Source organism: Myotis myotis, unplaced genomic scaffold (assembly GCF_014108235.1).
Source record: "Myotis myotis isolate mMyoMyo1 unplaced genomic scaffold, mMyoMyo1.p scaffold_m19_p_8, whole genome shotgun sequence".
In the NCBI taxonomy this organism is placed as follows: domain Eukaryota; kingdom Metazoa; phylum Chordata; class Mammalia; order Chiroptera; family Vespertilionidae; genus Myotis; species Myotis myotis.
In genome coordinates, this window is record NW_023416390.1 from 34,023,321 (window position 1) to 34,043,068 (window position 19,748).

Here is a 19,748-nt window from a genome sequence, read left to right on the forward strand (position 1 = left end):
GTGAAGGCTGGACCCCTGTGCCAGGCAACCAGGGGAAGAAACAAAGGGTCAGATGGGGGAACTGGTTTGGTCAAGGTCGGTCACTAGGATCTGACGCCCCTCCGGTGCCTTCTCCCGCAGGACCTACCCAATTTCAAATAAACACATGGGCTCTGCTCAGAAGAGAAGAATAAAGGGAAACTTGAAACAGGGCCAAGGGTCCCCAGGCCCCCACCCTACCACCCCATCGCCACCAGCAAGAGCATCCGAAGTTCTGTCTCCCCATCCCTTTCCCACATGCAGCCTCCATCTCCCATCCCTTACCCAACAGGCCCCTGCCCCCTGGGGCTGGAGTGGGTGCCCCTGGCCTTGGCCTTAGCACCCAAGGCTTGTGGAGAGAGAGGTCAGTTGAGGGTGATCCAGGCCTCCTTCCTAGGGCCTCTCCCCCTAGATCTGGCTGCTACTTCTGCCGAGGGCAGCCTCATCCTTGCCTCCCCTGAGGCTGTGAGATGTGAGTGGCAGGTAAAGTGCTGGGTACAGGGTTGGCCTTTCCTGGTTCTATTTGCACCCTAGGCCCCCACTACCTGGCTGCCGTGGTGGGAGAGGTGACCCGAAAGTTCCACACAGACCCACCCATTGTGGCTCCTGCCAGTCTGGCTGCACCCACCCCTGCCTGCAGGGAGCCCCATTCTGTCAGGATGGGGGTCAGTCCCTCCACGACGCTTTTGTCATTCAGAGCCAGGGCTGCGTTCCCTCCCTGGGGTCAGGCGGCCACTTCCAAACTCCTCAGGCGCTCAGCTCCCTGCAGAGTCCCTGCGGAGTCCCCGCTGGACCAGGTGCCTCAGTGAAGGTCGGGCTGGGGCGGGAGAGGGGGAGCGGGTGGGAGGTGAGGGATCTGAGTCAGCCGAGCCGGGCAGGGGGGCAGGCTTAATAGGATCAGATCTGTGTAATCCCATTTCAGCCTTTGTCATTCGGGCAGCCGCTGAGCCTGAGCTGGGGGGCTGGTCTTTAAGAAGATGCATGGCCACACCATAGAGGGACTGGCATGACAAAGGCCAAGAGAGACCTAGTGGCAGGGGTGGGGGTGGGGGTGGGGGTAGGGCCTGGGGAGGGGGCGGATAAAGAGATGAAGATTTGGGGAGGGTGGGGGGTGCGTGCCCAGTGTGGCGTCCACCTCCAAGGCTGGGCCCCGCCCCAGGCTTTAGCTTGGACCCTAGACAGCTGTCTGTGAGCGTGTCTTTGTATGGGGCCCCAATTTCACGTTCAGGGCCCAGGATCCTTACCTCAGCAAGGTCATGCGGGGCGGGAATCCAGAGGTTTGGGCAGCCCCTGGACGGTCCCCCTGCCTCCCTCAAGCTGAGGCACCCTGTGCTACCCGACCTCTTTCCCTGCTCGGTTCGGGCAGGCGTGGTCTGGCGGTCTCTCTGTTAGATGCCCCGGCCTCAGGGGCCGGAGTGTGGGCAGGCGTGTATCAGGGCCTGATCCAGGCGGGGCACCAAGGTGGGACTCAGCAGGGCGGTAGAATGGGATCCAGAGCCCATACACGTGTGTGGGGGGCATCCCTCGTGGTGGAGGCAGGGGTGTTGGTGGTGGACTGCAGGGTGCGGATTGGTCCAGACCCCAGGAGAGCTCAGAGGCCGGGTGGGGTGGGGGATGACCTGAACTGCAGAGGGGTCATCCCAGAGACCAGAAGGGTGTGGAGGTTGGGGTGTGTGGGGAGAGCTCAGAGGTCAAACAGGAGGATGTGGTCTGAGTGGGGTGTGGGGGCCAGAGAGGAGACCCCACCCGGAGGCCCCTCGCAGGGGAAAGGAGTGGGGTAGAGCTCAGAGGCATTTGCCTAGGGCTGGGGCTGGGGTTCCTGTCGGGGGAGGTGCAGAGTTTTTCGGCTCCTCCAGGGGGTGGGACTCTTGGCTATGTGGTGTCTAGGGGAGCAGAGAAACTGGGCCACGCAAGAGGGGAAGGGCACACACACCAACACGCTCACACTCCCACCTCCACGCAGACCCTTGCTCATCAGAGCCAGCTCCCCCAGAAGAGGTGCGCTCCCCAGGACTGTGGGTGTGAGCTAGAAATCTGAGCGGCTTCGAAGCTGGCTCACACTGACGGAGGAGCCAGCGTCCAGGGGCTCCTCTCATGATCTGGGGTAGGAGGGTCCTAGTCCCCAGATTGGGACTTGACCCGCAGCAGCCTGGAGACCCGTGGCACCTCTTGCCCAGCCAGCACCGGGCTCCCTGTGCAGCGGTGCCAGCAGGCTGCCACGCTACCACTCGGGGGCCGCAGCGCCTCCCGATACTCTGATACTCTCGGCCCAGTTTCCTTGGCCCCAGGCCCATGGAGGTGAATGCCACCCTGACCTTTCCCCAAAGCTACTTCTGAGCTGCTCAAATAGGCAATCATTTTTTATGATGTAATTTATAATGTATGCAGGTTGTCTTCATACATATGGTGTTGCTTTTGTGTGTCAAGGTTTCAGGTGCTTTATTACTCAGACGGTGTGATTTGCATTCATGTGCGGTTACAAAGATCATATTTCTCCAGTTTGCACCATAAGGGCCCGAAATGAAGATGAATGGCGCCTCCCTTCATGGGGACCGAGGTTCCCCCCTAAATCCCAGAGCCCGGGTAACCCAGAGCCCCAGCGCCGAGCTTGGGGGAAGGAGGCCCTGGCACACCAGAGGATCCAAGCAGGCCACCTGCTCGGGCTGTGTGCATCTGAACAGAGGCCCGGGGTCTCCAGGGACAGAAACAGGGGCACATGCATAGGAGCCCTCTTCCGAAGGAGGCCATTCGGCCGGCCACATGAACACCCAAGTCTCCCACAGGTGAGAAGAGAGGATGCTGATGAGTCTGGGCAGGACCTCACCAGCCAAGTCACTTCCGACCACCGCAGGGAGCTGGGAAGGCCCCACGGCCAGAACCAGGTGCTGACCAGGTCCCGAGGCCGACAGTGTCCCTTCTGGCTTCCTGCACACCCGGAATCCCCTGGCAAGGGGGTTGGCGCAGCTCCGCTTGGGACTGTCCCAGGGCTGGAGGGAGCAGCCGCCACCCGGCCCCTCTGCTAGGCCTACCCTACGCAACTGAAAAGATGAAGCTAATTACATCAGAACAAACAGACGCAGGACGGAGGGGGACACTGACCCCGAAAGAAAGGGCATCGTGGAATGCAGGTGCTCGTGTCAGCTACACATGGAGCGGGGCAGCCTGGCGCGCAGACAACCAGGTTCCAATCCGATGGTCCTCCGAGGTAAACACGGCTGCGAAGGCCCCCACTCGCTCCATTTAGCTGAAAAGGCCCCGAGAAAGATCCTCCCATGGGGCTGAAGACTGGGAGGCGAAAGTTGGACGCAGAAAAATGCACTAAGTCTCCAAAACTCCGGCCATGATTGGGGTTGGGGAAGGTCCAAGCACTGGTGGCCCCGGCCACTCACTGCAAGGGGCACTCCCAGCCTCTTCGGAGCTGGGGGAGGAGGTTGCTTGACACCTAAGACCAATCTAAAGAGGGGCCCTGCCGGGGAACTAGAGATGAGGCTGCTGGTTTTCAAAGCGCCCTCTTTCTCTGGAAGAGGGGGGGAGGGGGGCTCCCAAGGGAACTAGGGCAGGAGGGTCACCTGGTCAAGTAGCTGTTCCTGCGGGGGAGGTGCTCAAACCCCTGCTTGGATTGGTAAACACGGGTGGGAGCAGCCCAGAGGGCCCTCTGCACGGTGGGAGTGGGGGGCCCAGGTCCATGGCCTTCCCAAGCGTAATTATTTGATCTGCAGATGTAAGTGGAATTTATTGTAACAACAAATATAGTGATGTCAAAACCCAACCTTGGATTAAAGCCGGCAGCCAAAGGGGAAGTGTATTAATTTCCAACAGCATCTCAGGCCAGAGCCTATTAGAACAAGCTATTCTTCAGGCCCCCCCATCAGAATTAATCATTGGGAGTTAATTTGAAGCTCAGACAAGTTGCTGTTAATTTAGTGCAGGGAGGACGGGATGGAATAAAAAGCTGAGGTGCTGGCCGAGCCTCGTGGGTCTCATTAATCAGCCAGCTGAGACGGCCTGGCTTGATTACAATTTGCAAAAAAATTCATTAGGGCCCGGGCGATTGACAATTTTTCTCTCTGCCTGTGATGTGACTCATTAGGCAGCCAAATGAAAGCCATGATGACGGCCATGATGACAGCGGCCATCAAGTGCAGCTTGTTTATCTTCCTCCCCTTGGCCTGTCTCTCGGCCTGGCCTCCTCTGGGGGCTCTCCAGGGCACCCCAGGGGTCATGGATTTGGGAGGAGGGTGACGTGCGGAGAGGGCAGGAGGGCCTGGAGCCCCTGGCCCTCTGCTCCACCTGCTTTCAAAGGGCAAGGATCATGCAGCTGGGGGAGGGGGGCGGACTGGGCCCTGGGGTGGGCTCCTTGAAGGCGGCCCCCCCAGTTCCTAGGGAGTTTCTCTTTCCCTCAGAGGTGCATAGCCAAAGCTTCAGGTCTCTTTGGCCTCCCTCCCTGCCAGGACTTTTGGAGGAGGGAAGGGGCTACACCTATCCTGGCAGAAGTATATAAGGGGGCACTCCAGGATCTGCAGGGGTGCCTCGCTCTTAATATGCAGACCCATCAGGGAGGGTGCAGCCCCCCAGGTCCTACAGTGGGAACTCTGGGCCACGTGCCAGTTCGGCTGGGGGTGCATCTCCCGCCTGGGACTGGCTGACCCAGGGCGGGAGGGTTTGAGGGGGGTCCAGTGGGGCTGGTGTCTCCACCTTGGCAGCAGCCGTATGGCCAGTAGAGACCCGGTATATGATGGAGCAGAGGACACCACCGGCTATGCAGGTGTGCTCAGGGACCAGGCCTCGCCAATCTTGCTCCAGGGCAGGAAATGACCACCTGCAGGCCTCAGGAAGCTGGGTGGGGGACAGCAAGGAGCCCTCGTGGCTCTCCGCACCCCCCAGAGTTGGCCGAGGCCCTCTGAGGATAGGCCAGTCCACTTTATTGTGCTCTAAACCCAAGCCTGAGCCATTGACCGCCATGGAGAATCTTGGAAACGCAGTGGGAAACGGAGACTCGGTTGCGCCTGGCCTTCACTTTGCTCCTTAAATTCGGCGCGGAGCCTCGGCGCCCATGCCCCTCCGCCGCGGGGCGATGGCGTGCTGTAAGTCGTATATATTAAATCAATGTTAGTATTGACCCACGGAGACGATTTCCCCGTCTTGAGCCGAGGACCTCGGTGGGTGCTGGCGATACCGCTTGGAAACCCTCTCCGGGCCTCCATTCCGGAGGCCGCTCTCCCCTCTAGACTGCGGGTTTGGAGACGGCCAGGGCTCCGGCGCCGGGCGCTCACCGCTCACCCTCGCGCGCCCGCTCCACGCCCCTGGGCCACTGCGTCCCAGTCTAATGGGCCTGGAAGCTCGAAGCGAAGCTGGTCGGGCGCTTCTGGGTCCGGAAAAGAGCCGGCGGAATGGGCCGGGCTCGGGGCGCGGTACCCGAGGTGGCCTGGGTGGGATTGGGGATGCAGGCACGCCCCTCTCGGCCCTGCTGGCCGCCAGCTCTTAGGAACCCCCACGGACCAGCCCCAACCGGCCCGCGCTCCTCGCCCCTTCCCCCTTTGTGCCGCAGGTCGGCCCCAGCGCCCTCGGGGTGGGGCGGTGGTCGGGTCCCGCCCCCTCGCACCCCGCCCGGAGAGGGAGGTGCCGGGCCGCGGGCGCTCGAAGCCGCTCCGCCTCCTCCAGCAAGCTGAGCGCTGCCCGGAAGACCGGCGAGGCGGGTAGGGTTTCTGCTCCTGTCGGAGGATGACGCCCGAGCCTGATTTACGGGCGCTCGGCCCTGTCGGGCGAGCGAACATCGCTTCTTTTCGGGTCGGGGATCTTTGTAAGGAAACGGGTTTCCTCCCTGGATGTAATCGACTTAGAACATCAGGAGTTTGTGCAAAGCCTCCAGTACCCCCAAACACTCGCTCTCCCTCCTCTGGCCAGTCTGCCAGCCCCCTCGGAATGGAATAGGCTGTGCAAACAGGGGGGTGTTAGATTTCTAAGGTGAAAATTTGGTTTTCTTGAATTTATGGCCCAATTGGAGCGCCTGCTCCAACTGAAAACCCGGCAAAGCACCGTGTGGCTCGCTTGCAGCCAGTCAGCATGGGCCAGGGGACGTTTGTCCGGTACTGGTTCCAGGCCACTGCCGGCCACACGCTGTGGGTGCCCCCACACAGTCAAGTCTGGACACACTCAGGAGACCCAGGCATTGGTCTTTTGTTTCCCCCCCCTCTCTCTTTCCTTTTTATTATCCACAAGACTGAGATTGTTTAAATGTTATAACTTATAAGAAAATAAGCTACATTGAAATAAATTAAACACAACGGAGACGTGCTTCAGACATGGCTCAGGTAGGATGTGCGACCCCCCCCGGAAAGAAAGCCAGGCAAAACCAAAGCAAAGCAAATTCTCAGACGCCCCCAAACGCCTGCTTCTCAGTCAACTAAAAAAGCCAGAACAGAAACAAAAGTGTCAACCCCAGTGTGTGCTCTCGCATGTCATGTTTACCTTTGGAAAAGTATGGACAGGTGGTGGCTGCTATGGGTGGCGGATTACAGCAGAGGTTTTGTTTTCTTCTGGAATGTGAGTGGAGAATATTACTGGCTGGTTTGGTCCTATATAACTTTCAAAATACTGCAGCTGAGATCCAGTCTATATAGATATCTATGTACAAAGTAGGGTAGTATAATAAATATTTAGTGTGTCTTCCTCGGTAGCTGTCGCCCCTTCGAAAGCAGTCTTTGAGGCCTGTGTAATGAATAGACTCTCACTTTACTTGGGGTGTCCACAGTTGGGGTGCTTCCCATGAGGCACAGCCCACCCGGGGTTCCCTCCAGCAGGGGCCTGTGGTGTTCCTGCAGAGGCCAGGCCCTGGCCTCCCTGGGCCCTCATGGCCGGGCCTGCTCCAGCTGCTGATGCTGACTTCTAATCGCGAACCTGCTGACGTGGACGGGGATGGGGACCACGATCTTGGGGTTCCGGGAGGGCTCCCCTGTCTTGGAGTTGGCATTGCCGGCCTTCACACGTTTCCACTTAGCCCTGCGGTTCTGGAACCAGATTTTCACCTGCACCTCGCTGAGTTTGAGGGCGTGGGCGATCTGCGAGCGCTCGGTCAGCGACAGGTACTTTTTGCAGTGGAACTCCTTCTCCAGCTCCAGCAGCTGCTCGCTGGTGAAGGCAGTCCGCCGCCGCCGGTTCTTGCCCGTGGACGTGGTGCTGCCCGAGGCGCCGCCGCTGGGCGGGGGCTCCTCCAGCGCGTGGCTGGGGTCTTCCTCCTTATGAGCCGCCTGGCCAGGCAGATTGTCATCCGAGCTGTAGTCCAGATCGCTCTCCAGCGAGAAGCTCTCCTCCTTGCCCTTCGGGTCGTCTTCCACCTTTGACTCGTCTTTCCCTTGCCCTCGGACAGCCCCGGCTGAAAGCAAAACCAAACGGGGTTTTATTACATTTCGCACACCGGCCTTCCTTCCCCCTTCCCGCCGTCACTCGGGCATTTCCCCCCTTAGCGAATGGTCTTTCTATGACAGTAACACATTGTGATTTCCTGGCCTTTGCGGGGGCGGGCGCCTTAGCGTGAGAACGCTCAGAAGAGAGGAGGAGACCACACAAGCAAGGGACTCGAGGCCCGAGTGCCTCCTGGGCACCCTCCCGGCCTCTGGCAGCTTAAGGCCCGAGGAACAGGGAGAGTGAAGCCCAAGAGAGCTTCCTCTTTGTCCCCCGTGGTGGGGGCCGGGTGAGGACTGAGGGGAAGTTCAGGGCTCCACCACCCCAGGTAAAATTTTGTGAACTTCAATTTCGTCAAAGCCACAGTGGGCACTTAGGGAGGCGTAGGTCCCACGCTATGCATTTTTGGGAGACATAATGCTCATCAAAGGGAAGTTTGGTAGCCCAAGGAGAGTCCCCAACAGACACCCCAATACACACAAGCAGCTGCACAGCCTCCCAGGAATCCGATTGTCCAAGGCAAACAGCAAGCCCATTGAAAAGGTTTAATAGGTCTGGGCACCCCTAGGCACAAGCACTGTTGAGACTCGGAGCCAAGGCGACTCCCCTTAAGGCTGAAACCTACCCGGGACTCACGCAGGGCGGGGTGGGGGGTGGGGGGCGGTCAGGGGCGAGACTTCGTCAAACTCAGCGCCAGACAGATAGGCCGCCCTGTACAGCAGCTGGCCCGGGGGAGCTAAATGCCACCAACCCCCCAATCCGGAGACCATGCCTGTCGCGTGGCTCTAAAATGCCTCCCTTCCCCGCCCCCGAGTCCCCGTGGCTCCTCTGGGCCGCGTCTTCCCGCTCTTGGATGGGGGTAGCTAGGGCGGGGGCTCGGCCGCGACCCTCGGGCCCCGGCGGGAAGCTGGAGCGGGCTCGCCCCCGCCTCCTCCCGCCCCCGCGCCCGTGTCGCGCGCGCCGCCGACTTACCAAGAGACGCCTGCACCGCCTCGGCCGCAGAGAAGGCGAGCAGTGAGCCCTCCTTGGCCAGGAAGCCTTTGCCGTCCTCAGCGTCGGCCTGCAGCGCCTCTGCCTTATCGAAGTTGCCGCTGCCCGGCAGAGGCTGCGGAGCGAACTTGCGGGCGGCCGCCGCCTCCTGGTGCTGGGGAGATGCGGAGAAGCCACCAGGCAGCGTAGCCATGAGCGTGGAGGTGAGCGCCATGCCCTGCGCCAAGCTGGAGCAGAAGCCGGTGGGCAGGCTGGGGATCTGGTGGTGAGGGTGCGCGGGAGGCAGCGCGGGCTGCAGCGCGGCCTGGGGTAGCGCGGGCGGCGGTGGCGGCGGCGGCGGCAGCACCACCGGCCGGTAGGGCATGAACATGGGGTAGCCGGTGTAGACGAAATGGCCGGGGCTGGGCTGCGGCGGGCTGCCGATCAGCGAGTCTATGCTGAAGGCGGTACTACTCCCCAGCGGGCGCTGCATCATCATCAGCGACGGCGGGAACGTTGCGCTCATAGACGCGCTCGGGAGAGACCAGCGAGAGGCGAAAAGTCCCTGCGCCGCGCCGCCGCCAGGAAGCCCGCCGGGCACCTGCAGCACAGTCGGGCAGCGGGAGCAGTATCCAGAGAGCAGACGCCGCTGCCCCTCAGTCCTGGACCCGCTGCATACCCAGCGATTACGGGTGGTAAGCGGGGTGAGGTCGTGCGCCCCGGAGCGAAGAGAGCGCCCGGGCCCCGCAGGCTCGCTGGAGCCACTGCCGCCGCTTGCCCGTCGAAGCCCGCGCGCGTCGCGACCGCAACCCTGTGCCCCGGCTCACAGCCGTCGGTGGGTCCGTCTGTCGGTCCCGCAGTCCGTTGCCTACCGCGCGAAGCTGGCGCACTTGTCTTCCGCGGGCGCCGCCAGCACCTTTAAATCGCGCTCCTCTTTCTCATTCACATTTTGCCTGCTGCCCAGCCGGGCTCGCGTCACGTGGGGCCTAGCGCCGCCGCCTATTGGCTGCGCCAGGAGGGGCGTGGGAAGGTTGGGCCCCGCCCCTTCCACCAAGGCTGGCAGCCAGCGGGCTGCAGGCACCACCAGCGGAGCGCGCGGGCCCGAGAGCCTGAGCCTGTAGCTCAGCGCAAACTTGAAAGGGGCGGTTGGCACCCCCAAGGCTCGAGTCCCGCGGCCCGGCAGCCTGGTCAAGGCCGCCTTCAAGGGCAGCTTCCGGGGCTAGGGCCCGCCACGGCTAAGCCGAGGGCGTTTTCTTTTATAGCTGCATTGGAACAAACCTGCTCTCGGCTCACCCTAGCTCTGGGTGCTGCTGCTGCTCTAGGGGTCCCGGCGAGGTTCCTGGAGTTGGGGGCATGGTCCTGCTGCTTCAGATCTGCCCCTGGGGCGCTGCCCGGCAGCTGACAGCCTCTGCCCGCCTTGGGGAACCCTGGGGGTTGCTCCTTGCGCCCCGACTCCTGCACCGCCGGGGCGGGAAGGCTGCCGGTTCCCCCATGCCGCGCTGGGCCCTCCCGTGAGCGATCCCTTCTCATTTTTCATGACATTCTTAATCATCGCACCTATTTACACACTTTGCCCGTGCGCACCAAAATAACAGCCACGATAATTATGATAATAAAGCGAGTCCTTCATCTCCTCCATCCTGGGGGAGGAAGGGGGAGTTACTGTGCCTCCCGATTGTATAACGTGAGATTATCTTGATGAAAGCTTTATGATGTTTGCTCAAATAAAAGCTGCGTTTTGTAAATAGGCGCTAATTAAGCACGTTGAGATCGGAGGGAGCGCTCACCCCGGCGCCGCCGCCCGGTTTCCAGCGCGAGGACTCGAGGGCGCGCGGCTCCTCTTTGCCTCCTGCAGAATGGAGCCGATTCCCTCCAGATGTCTCTCTCTCTCTCGTCTCGACCATGGTAAAACCCCAGAATTTGGGAGTAAGAGAATTGGCTGGGAGGGGGTGGGGCTAGGAATGTTTATATCCCTTTCTCCAAGATGAAACCAAAACTTTCAGCTTTCGTGTTCCGTTTAAGAATGGAATCATTTCCTCTCAAGGGCAGACCATGCAAAGCGCGCCGGCGCGCTCGGGGCTTCCACGCGCCTCCGGGGCCTGGGCTCCAACTTCCCGGGTCTAGATGTGCAAGTACCGGCTCTGGAGGAGAGGCGCGAAGGGCATTGTTACACCGGCCATTAAAAATCAGGTCACGCGGACGAGCTAGTGGTTGGGGAGTTGGCCCGTGATGGGTGTTGGACGTGTGTTATGTATCACTTACAAAGCACATTTAATTGGGAGATAAAGATAAATCGATCTTTATGAATTTATCGACCCGATTCTTTGAAGCTCTTCTTTCTTTTCCTTTCTCTAGAGCTCTCACCCCAAGGGCCCCGGGGGATGTCTTAATCCCAAATCACCTCCTCATCCACGAGTCTGGCTGGACACCCACTACCCATCCGAAGGGTCCTGGAGGGTGCTGAGAAAACTCCCTGGCCCAGCCGCCAGCCGCCCTCCTCCTCGCCACCTCCCCCCCCCCCACACACACACACACACCACCACCACCACCACCACCACCACCCGGACAAAGACGTCTGGAGCGCGGTTCCCCACTCCAGGCCGCAGTAATAGATGGCTCCGGCAGCAGGAGGTTTGAAAAGAATTCATTAGGACGCTGCCTGTGTTGCCTCCACTCTCTTGAAGCCCAGACCCTGTGGGGGAAATGGATTCCTGTGAGGATCCACCGGGATGCAGATATCTGTGGGGTCTCTAAGCTCTACCCCTCTTTATCCATTCCTACAAAAGAAGAAAAGGAAAAGAGAAAAAGCTGAAGCCCAGGGCAAAAGGCTGATTTCTTTATGGCATAATAAATATTCCCTCTCACTATGAGATAGTTACAGTCACAGAGGTCCAGGTCTCGTAAACTTGTTTTTCCAATACTAGGGAAACCCCCTGGACTCCTGGCTTGATTTACATGGCTACAGCCTTCCCTGCCTGACTCCGCACCCCGGTGTAGGCTGTTACTCATGCACTTTGCTATTTCACAGTGAAAATATTGTTCTACGGACTTACCTTCCGAAAGCCAGGAATCCCTTTGATTATTTTTGATGACAATTCTGCATTTATAGTTGAGCAAGAAGATTTAGGTCCGTTGAATTATAGCTACACTTGAAATAATTTGATGGCATATTATTTGCATCCATAAATTGCCGTGCAAAGTATTGACTGCAGGGGTTATAATACTAATCTTCTTTTATTAGTGAGTTCAGAGAATCCTCATCAATATGAATTTTATTTACTAGTGTGCTTTTTCTCGAATGCAGTGCAGTAATATTTTCTCATGTAATGCTTAACTGCTTAGAAAACGACTGCTCGCGTCATAAAAGGGTCCTTGTGTTTCGCAGTGATTAACAAGAGTCATTCCGGGCACCTCAGCTACCTGCACGGCGTTTGGAGGATGGGGACTGCGGATAATCAAAGCCTTTAGCCTTCTTCCTCCGCTCTTCCGAGAGACATATGGGCAGCAGCGACAGGTACATGGCTTATCTAGCCTTCGGATTCCTACCTGCTCTGCTCGCCACTGCCTGAAACTGCGGAGCCCTGGGCGCCTCAGCTGGCACCGGCTGCGCGGGAAAACCACCCAGACCAGATCTTTGCAGCTTTGCTTTCAGAGGCCTCTCTCCTCACTCGGATTAGGAAGAATGGCGGACGCACTGCACCAGCAGGAGAGCTGGGTCCTCCAACTCTGGTTAACTTCCGCGAACTTTTTTCCAGGGAACTTTCCTCCGGGTTGAAGTTGGCCCAGCCCCTGGGCACTTTCCTTGGCGGGTGCCAAGCTGGTGTCAGGATCGTTTTAAGCCACTTGAAACCTCAGACGTCAGTAAAAGGGATGGTAATTAAGTTGTCTCCCCGCTTGGGGGCTGTCCCAGTCAGCGGCGGCCTGCAGGTGTAGGCAGGCCGAATAAAGTACTGACCGCACACATAAATGAACATCCACGCAACAGACCCGCGTGGGCCTGCCGAGTCGAGCTCGCAGGAGGGAGCAGCGCAAACCGCGCGCTTCCCGGCTACCGCCAGGGGAGAGGTCGCGGGTGGGCGTGGAGAGGGGGCAGCGTGGGAACCCCGAGTTTGGGTCTCGGTGGGTGCGGAGCAACCCGTGGGCCTATGGGGCCCGCGTGCTCGCCTGCCCGCCCGCCCGCCGCCCAGCCCCAGGCGACAGGCTGGTTTCTTGGGTAACCGCGTTGTTTTTATTTATAGGGACTTTGAGTGGCCTGATCATTCGGTCATTGCCTCGGCTCTTGCTGCTGGCAATAGCTGGGAAATAGCTTGGGATGGGTTTTATTTATGGAAGGGCAATTGGGATTCACACCCAGCTAACCCAGAACAGTCTTCCCCCCAGCCCAGGACGCACTCACAAAGGGGTGCTTGTGTAAAATTCCCCTTCAGACACACCAATTTGCAAGTAGCAGAAAGCATTGAAGCCTCATTTTTTAAACTATTTTATTCAGCTTTTTTTTTTTTTAATCTGAAAGCCCAAAATAGACTCCATGTGGTTCTAAGTGAAGTCAGCCCTTGGCTGGCTTTGAAATAGCTCCTGCAATTATGTAAAAGAGCCATTCACCAACAGGACGGAATTAAAAGGGATCTCGCCCGCTTCCCTTTCATTGCCAACCTCTCATGTTTGACTTTTCAAAGCACTTCCAACACGATGTCTTTCTCCAGGACAAAAGGCAGAACAAAAAAAGTCCCCAAACTTGTAAATTGAACGTCAAGGGGACTTTAAACAATTTAAAGCCCATAAATAATGATAAAGGGGACTGGCAAAAAAGGCAAACCCATTCAATTAATGGAGTTTCCCAAGCAAAGATCAAGTGGTTTATAAAATAAAAGTCTTTGCTTCATTATTCCGCTCCTTGACCGTGCAGAAGGCGGGACCCGGTTTGTTCTAAAGCGCCTGAGGAAGGGACGGTGTGCGGCCACATTCTTATGTAGAAAGTTTTGCTTTTTGTCCCCCACCCTGACAGTAGCACAAACAAAACCGCCAACCTGAAGCGTGAGGGGGAGGGTTCTTTTATTTTTTTTTCTTTTTTCTTGCATTTCCTCGGGGGAGTAGGAAAACGTTCTCCGCAGGCATGGGGGCGGGGAAACGTGACCCTTCACACCTGCGCTGCCCTCCCCACCCCCGCGCGGAGGGGCAGGCGGAGCCGCAGTTGCTCCGCCGGCCAGCGGAGTCCCCGAGGTACCTGGGGGCCGGGGTGGGGGGTTCCTGCACCGCGCCGGCACCCCCCGGGACCCCGACGGCGCACCCAGGCGCCCGCTGCGAGCGCTCGGAGCCCGGGTTCCCCCGCACCCCACGCCAGCTCCACTATGGAGCGGGGTCCTAGTCCCCTTTTGGAACATCCCTAAGGGAGTTCGTGGCCACTGTGGGGGCTGGATCGCCAGGCGCCTTCGCCCTGGAACCCGCACTCACTCGGCAGCACCCAGCCCCGGCCAAGGGGGCTCCTCGCAGGGACTGAGCCGCCTGCCCGCCTCGGGGGAGAGGGAGCTGGTGGAGGCCGGCCCGAGGCTGCAGTTGAGGGCGGAGGCCTGGGGTGCAGGCGTGGAGGGGTAGCGAGGGCACTGGCCAGAGTCCGGGAGGCTGCGCCTGTCCTCGAATCCCAGGCCCTGGGTGCTGGAGGTGGAGGCGCAGGCCAAGGCGCTTCTCACGCGGCTCTATCTCCTCCATCTGCCCCCTCGGATTCCCGCGCCCCCACCTTTCGCGGACTTCAAACGCACCCCGGCCACTCGGCGCCCGACTTTCATCTCTCCGCACAGCAGGCATTGTTTGCGGGCCTTCACAGATATGCTAATCCCGGGGCCGCGCGAACGCTGGCCTGGGAGGCCGGCAGAGGGCACGGAGGGGTGAAGGGGTGCGCCTGCCCCGGCTGGGCCTTGGGGACCACTGTATGGGCGGCCCGTTTCGCCCGCCTTATCCTGATGCCGGCCTCAGACTGGTTACAGCCGCGTTCAGTGGATGATGAAGTAGGAGGCATCGGACCAGCGACCACGGCCAGGGCCCAGCCGTGCGCACTTCCCAACTCGGGAGGACACCGTGTGTCGGGAAGAGCCTGGCCAGGGACTGGGCCCGAATAGGGCCCTTCCCCGGAAATCCAAGGGAGCGCATCTGCGGGCCCCGGAGGGCTCGCCCCCCCCCCCCCGCAGGGTGTTGTCTTTTTAAAGAGCACGGGCTTCCCGCGAGTGCATCCTTTTAACCCTCCAGAAACCACACGGGAGGGAGCAGGAGGGTGTTTGGATTGACAGCCACTCACAGGAGGCTCCGCTTCTGCGGGGACCCAACATGAAGCTGCAAGTGCTCCTGACAAAACCCATTTCTCCTTCCTCCAGACACACCTGCCAAGCAGAGCCAGCGTCTCCCGCGGTCACAGCGCTCTCGGTTAAGAAACCAGGCAGCCGAAAGGATGTCACCGGCGGGGCAAGGGTGTGGGTGCAGGCAGAAGGGAAAGATGCTGGCTAAATGGGGCGGGAGGTTGGATTTCCGGGGAAAAGTCGCTGTAAAAAGTTGGCTGAGCAATAAGCTCGCCTGGGGAACGCAAGGGTAGGGTATGTCTATAACTGACCAGCCAAGGACAGCTGTGACTCCTAGAAAATCTGCTCCGAGGGACTGTCTCACAGGACAGACGTTTCCAAGGAGAGGCCAGGAGGGTGTGTGTGCTGATGGGGTAGGGAGAGAGCCATTCTATTAACAGTGAAACGCAGATATCAATAGATGCCACTCCCCTCTAAAAAGGTAAGCAGGAACACCTGAGGGACAGTCTCATGGTCTCCAAATCCGTTGGGGTGGGCCCATTCTACATTGGAGGGAGATCCCAGTGTAGATCTTTGGTTCTTGTTTGAGTGGCCTGTAAGCCATTGGGAACCAGAGCCAATGAGAAGGGCCCAGGGTAGAGGCTGGCCACAGGACTAACCGCCCCCCCCCCCCTTTTAGGCTCTTTGAACCCTCAGCTACCAGGTGCTCCCTTGCTCACTGACCTGAGGATTGGTGTAGGTCATGGGCCACCAGGGGGTGAGCCAGTGTCCTTTAATGAGGCGTGAGAAATGAAATGGAGACAGGCACCTGCATCTGTCAGGCTGGGACAATCCAAAATGGTTCCCCAGTTAAATCCTCCACAACCACTGTCCTTACCGCTCTCTGCCCCTGCCTGAGAAGGGACAGCCTTGTTTTTAGGCCTCAATTGTCCTTACTGCCTCAGGTCCCCTCCATATACAGCCCCTACGTGGTGGTGACCACAGGAGAGATGGAAAATGGTGACCTCCTAGGCCTTTGAAACAGAAGAACCTTTGAATGTGTTCCATTTGTCATCTGGAAAAATACAGAGGTTGCATGATGTTGCTGCCAACAATTATATTCTCCTTATCTGTGCAGCCTGAGATCCCCAAACCTTAGAGAAAGAAGGAACCAAGGGCAAGGATAGAGAGCAAACTCACATCCCGAAGGATTTTCACTGAGGGACCAACCTGCTAGAGTGGGTGCAGACCACATAGAAAGGAGAAGGAAGGAGGAGAGGAGTTATTTGAGGCGCCGTGGGAAGAGTCCAGTCCAGAGAACTTCAGAATGCTGTCCCCTCTCCCCACACCTCCCTAGGGCACACTTCTGGGGTTTGTAGGAAATGAAAGCTTTATGCCTGGGGCATGTTGCCCCTGTGTTTGTGTTGAGTCTTTTTCTTTCTTTTTTTTTTAAATGAAAGAGTGTTCATACTATCTAGTGTTCATATTATCTAGTATTTATTCTTCACAACTCTAAAACACCCCTGAAAGGGGGAAGGTACTCCTGTAGCCTCTTCCCACCTATATACTGGGGGGGGGGGCACGCTGGGGTGAGTGCTCCCCATGGGGGGCACTGCTGTTGACACCATAAGAAGGGCTCCCATGGGTGTCAGGTGCCTGTTCTGACCAGGCCACAGCAGATGGTCATCAAAGACAGTGTCATCCCTACACGGGGCAAGTGAGGCTGCCTCCTGCAGGCACCTGCATCTCAGCTCTCTTTCCTAGTCTCTGCTGGGAAATGAACCAAAGCCAGAAGCAGTCCTGCATGCCTCCACCTGGACAACCCTTCTGTTCCCTGAAGTCTGTGACAATAATGAACATGAGCTTCAGAAGGAGTGGAAGTTGATCGTGATGGCTCATAGTGAAGGGCCTTGGACACCTGTGACCAGTATGATGCCTTCCCTGAGCTCAGGGATTCCCCCCTCCCTTCCTTTTGAACCATGTCCCCTTGTTTGTTTGTTTGTTTGTTTATTCATTTGCAGCAGATAAGTACTTTAGAATCTATTTCTTGCTGTGACATTTCTAGCTTATCTTGTGGTTACTATAATCCCGCCTTCTCAAGTTCCTCACAGACCCACTTACAGTGCAAACAAAACAAGAAAACCCCACAAAACTAAAGAGATGAGAGATGTCTTAAAGGCAATTTCGTTCTAACCCCTCAAACCTTCAAATTTAGTTCATTCAGCACAGTGTTATTTATTTGGACATTTATACTTTAAAATGTAATAACCTAAATAATTTATTGTACAAGCCAGATTTTACATTGCACATCTTTATTTTACTGTTCTAATGAGGTTATCTCATATCTGTAAATAGAACTCATATAAGTATTATATATTTTCATAAATTAATGAGGGAGTGGCAGGAAACAGTTTTATTTAAGGCTTTACGATTTCAAAAGTATTAGCCTGGCCCTAACCGGCTTGGCTCAGTGGAGAGAGCGTGGGCCTGCGAACTGAAGGATCCCAGGTTGGATTCTGGTCAAGGGTATGTACCTTGGTTGCGGGCACATCCCCAGTAGGGGGTGTGCAGGAGGCAGCTGATCGATGTTTCTCTCTCATCGATGTTTCTAACTCTCTATCCCTCTCCCTTCCTCTCTGTAAAAAAAAGAAAAGAAAAGAAAAGAAAATTTTAAAAGAAAAGGTATTAGCCTGAAAAGCACGTGGGTGTGGAGAGCGCTCAGGGATGCAGAGCGCCCCCTATTGGCCGTGTAGAGCCAATGGCATCTGCTGTAGAGCCTGTTGGGACTCCGTGGTTCCAAGAAGTACAGGCCTGCGGACTTGCCTTTATCGCGGAATTACAAGGGCCGAGACGTCTATCTTTTTTATGCCTACAATTGCACACAAAAAAAGACGTCCAGGCCACAAGAGAAGCCTTTGTCACAAACGAAGGCAAAAACACCAGACCTCCATGATTGCACATGAATACCATCAGATTTCGGACATAGTCATAGAAAACTCACCTTGGCTTTCTTTAAGACCCACTAAGGGTCTCCTGACTCTGACTCACCCTGAACAGGGCCTGGAAGCGGATGGATAAGACACCCTCTGACATCTGAGTTTGAGGGGCCTGGGTGCACCGCTGAGCTTACCATGGCCTCTGCTATCCCATCCGCATAATGGGTGGGAATTCTTGCCCTCTCCCACCAGCGGCCCGACGCCGTTCCTATAACGCAAATAATTAATATTATGTCATGGTTGTGGCAAGGAAGTGAAGTCACTCACGTAGCACTCCAGCGGGGCTCCTGGCACAGAGGAACGGGGAAGCTAGCTCAACAGCGAGCACGCCAGCCGTGCTGGAGGTGGAGGTGCCGGGTGGACGCGGGGCCGCCAGGGGCGCCAGCCGGTGCGCTCCGAGGGAGGGCATCAATTTGAGGCAGCCTCAGCTCACTCGACTCTCGAGCATTAAGAGCAAACCGCGGGCCGCCCACGGATCGGGACGCGGGCTAGCATTTCAGAACGCGCGACGCCTCCCGGGAAGAGGCCCCGAAGCGCCGCCCCTGCGAGGCGCGGCGGCTTTCCCTTTGCGCCCCCGAGTCAGGTCCAGATCGTCCCCGAGGCGTCCTCTGCCGTCGCTCTCAGGACCAAGCTGAGCATCAGAAGGGCGGAAGGCACTGCCTTCCAGGGAAACAACTTCTAGGTCACTTTAGAGGATTTTATTTAAATAAAAGATCTGTTTAGGTGCTAAACAAACAAATCTCAAATACATCCCTCTTTGGGGGAGGGGTGAGGCAACTGCGCACTTTGGCCTCTTCACTCCGAACTCCGTCTCCAGGGATTCCATAAGGAGGCACCGGGGGCGAACGTTTGAACACCGCGGGGGGCAGGGAGGGAGAGGGGAAAGGGGGGAGGGGGACGGACGAAGCCAGGGGGCCGGACACAAGCTGCAGCAAAGGACCCAGGGCTGACCCGCCCTCTCCCCCAGTCCCTTCCCTTCCGCTCTCCAGGCAGGACGTTAGCTCTAGGGCGCCGCCTGCGGGCCGCCGTCGAGATCGGCCCCTCCGAGCCGAGGAGCGGCTCTGCCCCGACTTTGGCCGAGCGGCCCCGCGCCAAGGTCCATGCGGGGACCGGTCCCGCGCACGCCCCGACCTCCGGCCTCTGAGCAGCCGGGGCCTCGTTTCCTCGTCCCTGGTGTAGGGGGCGCGCTTTTACCCCAACTCAGCTTTCCCCTCCTTTTTTTGGTGGGGCGGAAGGAGCAGACATTTCCAATTTTAATGTGGCCCAATTATCTCGTTTGCACGACTTAAAATGTTTCTCTTTAACTCATTTCAATCTAGTAAATATACTTCAGCAAGTAGCTAATTTATCAAGGATGGCTTCGCCTCGGAATTTGCATATAAAGAGAGCCATGGGCGACCCAACTCCGGCTGCACCAGTCGCAGGCAGCTAGGCCTCCTCCTCCGGGTGGTACGCTTGGGTTTGTCGGAGAGGCGGAGGCGGAGGCCACGGTCTGCGAGGACACTGGCGAGGTCAGCGGGGAGGGGACGGGCCCTTCCGCTGAGTGCGCCCCCCCTCCCCCGCCCCCCGCCCCCCGCCCCCGCCCCCGCCCCCGCCCCTGCACCGCCCCGAGCCCCCGCCCACTCTTCTCCCGGGGAGGGGCGGCCCCTGGGTGCCACCGAGGCTTGAGCGTCCGGGGCGCATTTATCCCCAAGTGCGTTTATTAAATCGTGTGTGGAGATAGATGGACGTGGATACAGGAGAGGAAATCGCAGCGCTTAGTTGAGCAATCTTCTGGCTTTAAATTCCGAATAAAAGTCTCAAATATTCCCGGGTCAGGGGGGCACTGTCTCATTAAAACCACTCTCCTCCTGAAACTGCAATGCAGACATTAAAGTGCAGTATTTTTCAATTAGAGCTGACGAATTCAATCAAAATTCCATAGATTAGGATGAAATGAGGCATGGGTCATTTACAGGGGAATTTAATTGCCGAGCCATTAGACAAATAGTATATTTGCCATTCCCGCGTTATCCATCATTTTCGACATCAATACCGGGGCCGCATCTCCTCGTCCCGCAGCCGCCCGGCGTCGGCTGTAAACACTCCCTTCTCTGTA

At 57.8% G+C, this 19,748-nt stretch overlaps 1 protein-coding gene across 1 annotated transcript; it reads right to left on the reverse strand.

The window, feature by feature from the left end:
• Nucleotides 1–6,249: 6,249 nt before the first annotated feature.
• GBX2 (gastrulation brain homeobox 2) lies at nt 6,250–9,599 on the reverse strand. Its single transcript, XM_036320040.1, has 2 exons — nt 8,392–9,599; nt 6,250–7,390 (listed from the first exon to the last, which is right to left on the reverse strand). The coding sequence occupies exons 1-2, from the start codon at nt 8,912–8,914 to the stop codon at nt 6,867–6,869; spliced, it is 1,047 nt and encodes a 348-aa protein (XP_036175933.1). The 5' UTR covers nt 8,915–9,599; the 3' UTR covers nt 6,250–6,866.
• Between the last annotated feature and the right edge of the window lie 10,149 nt (nt 9,600–19,748).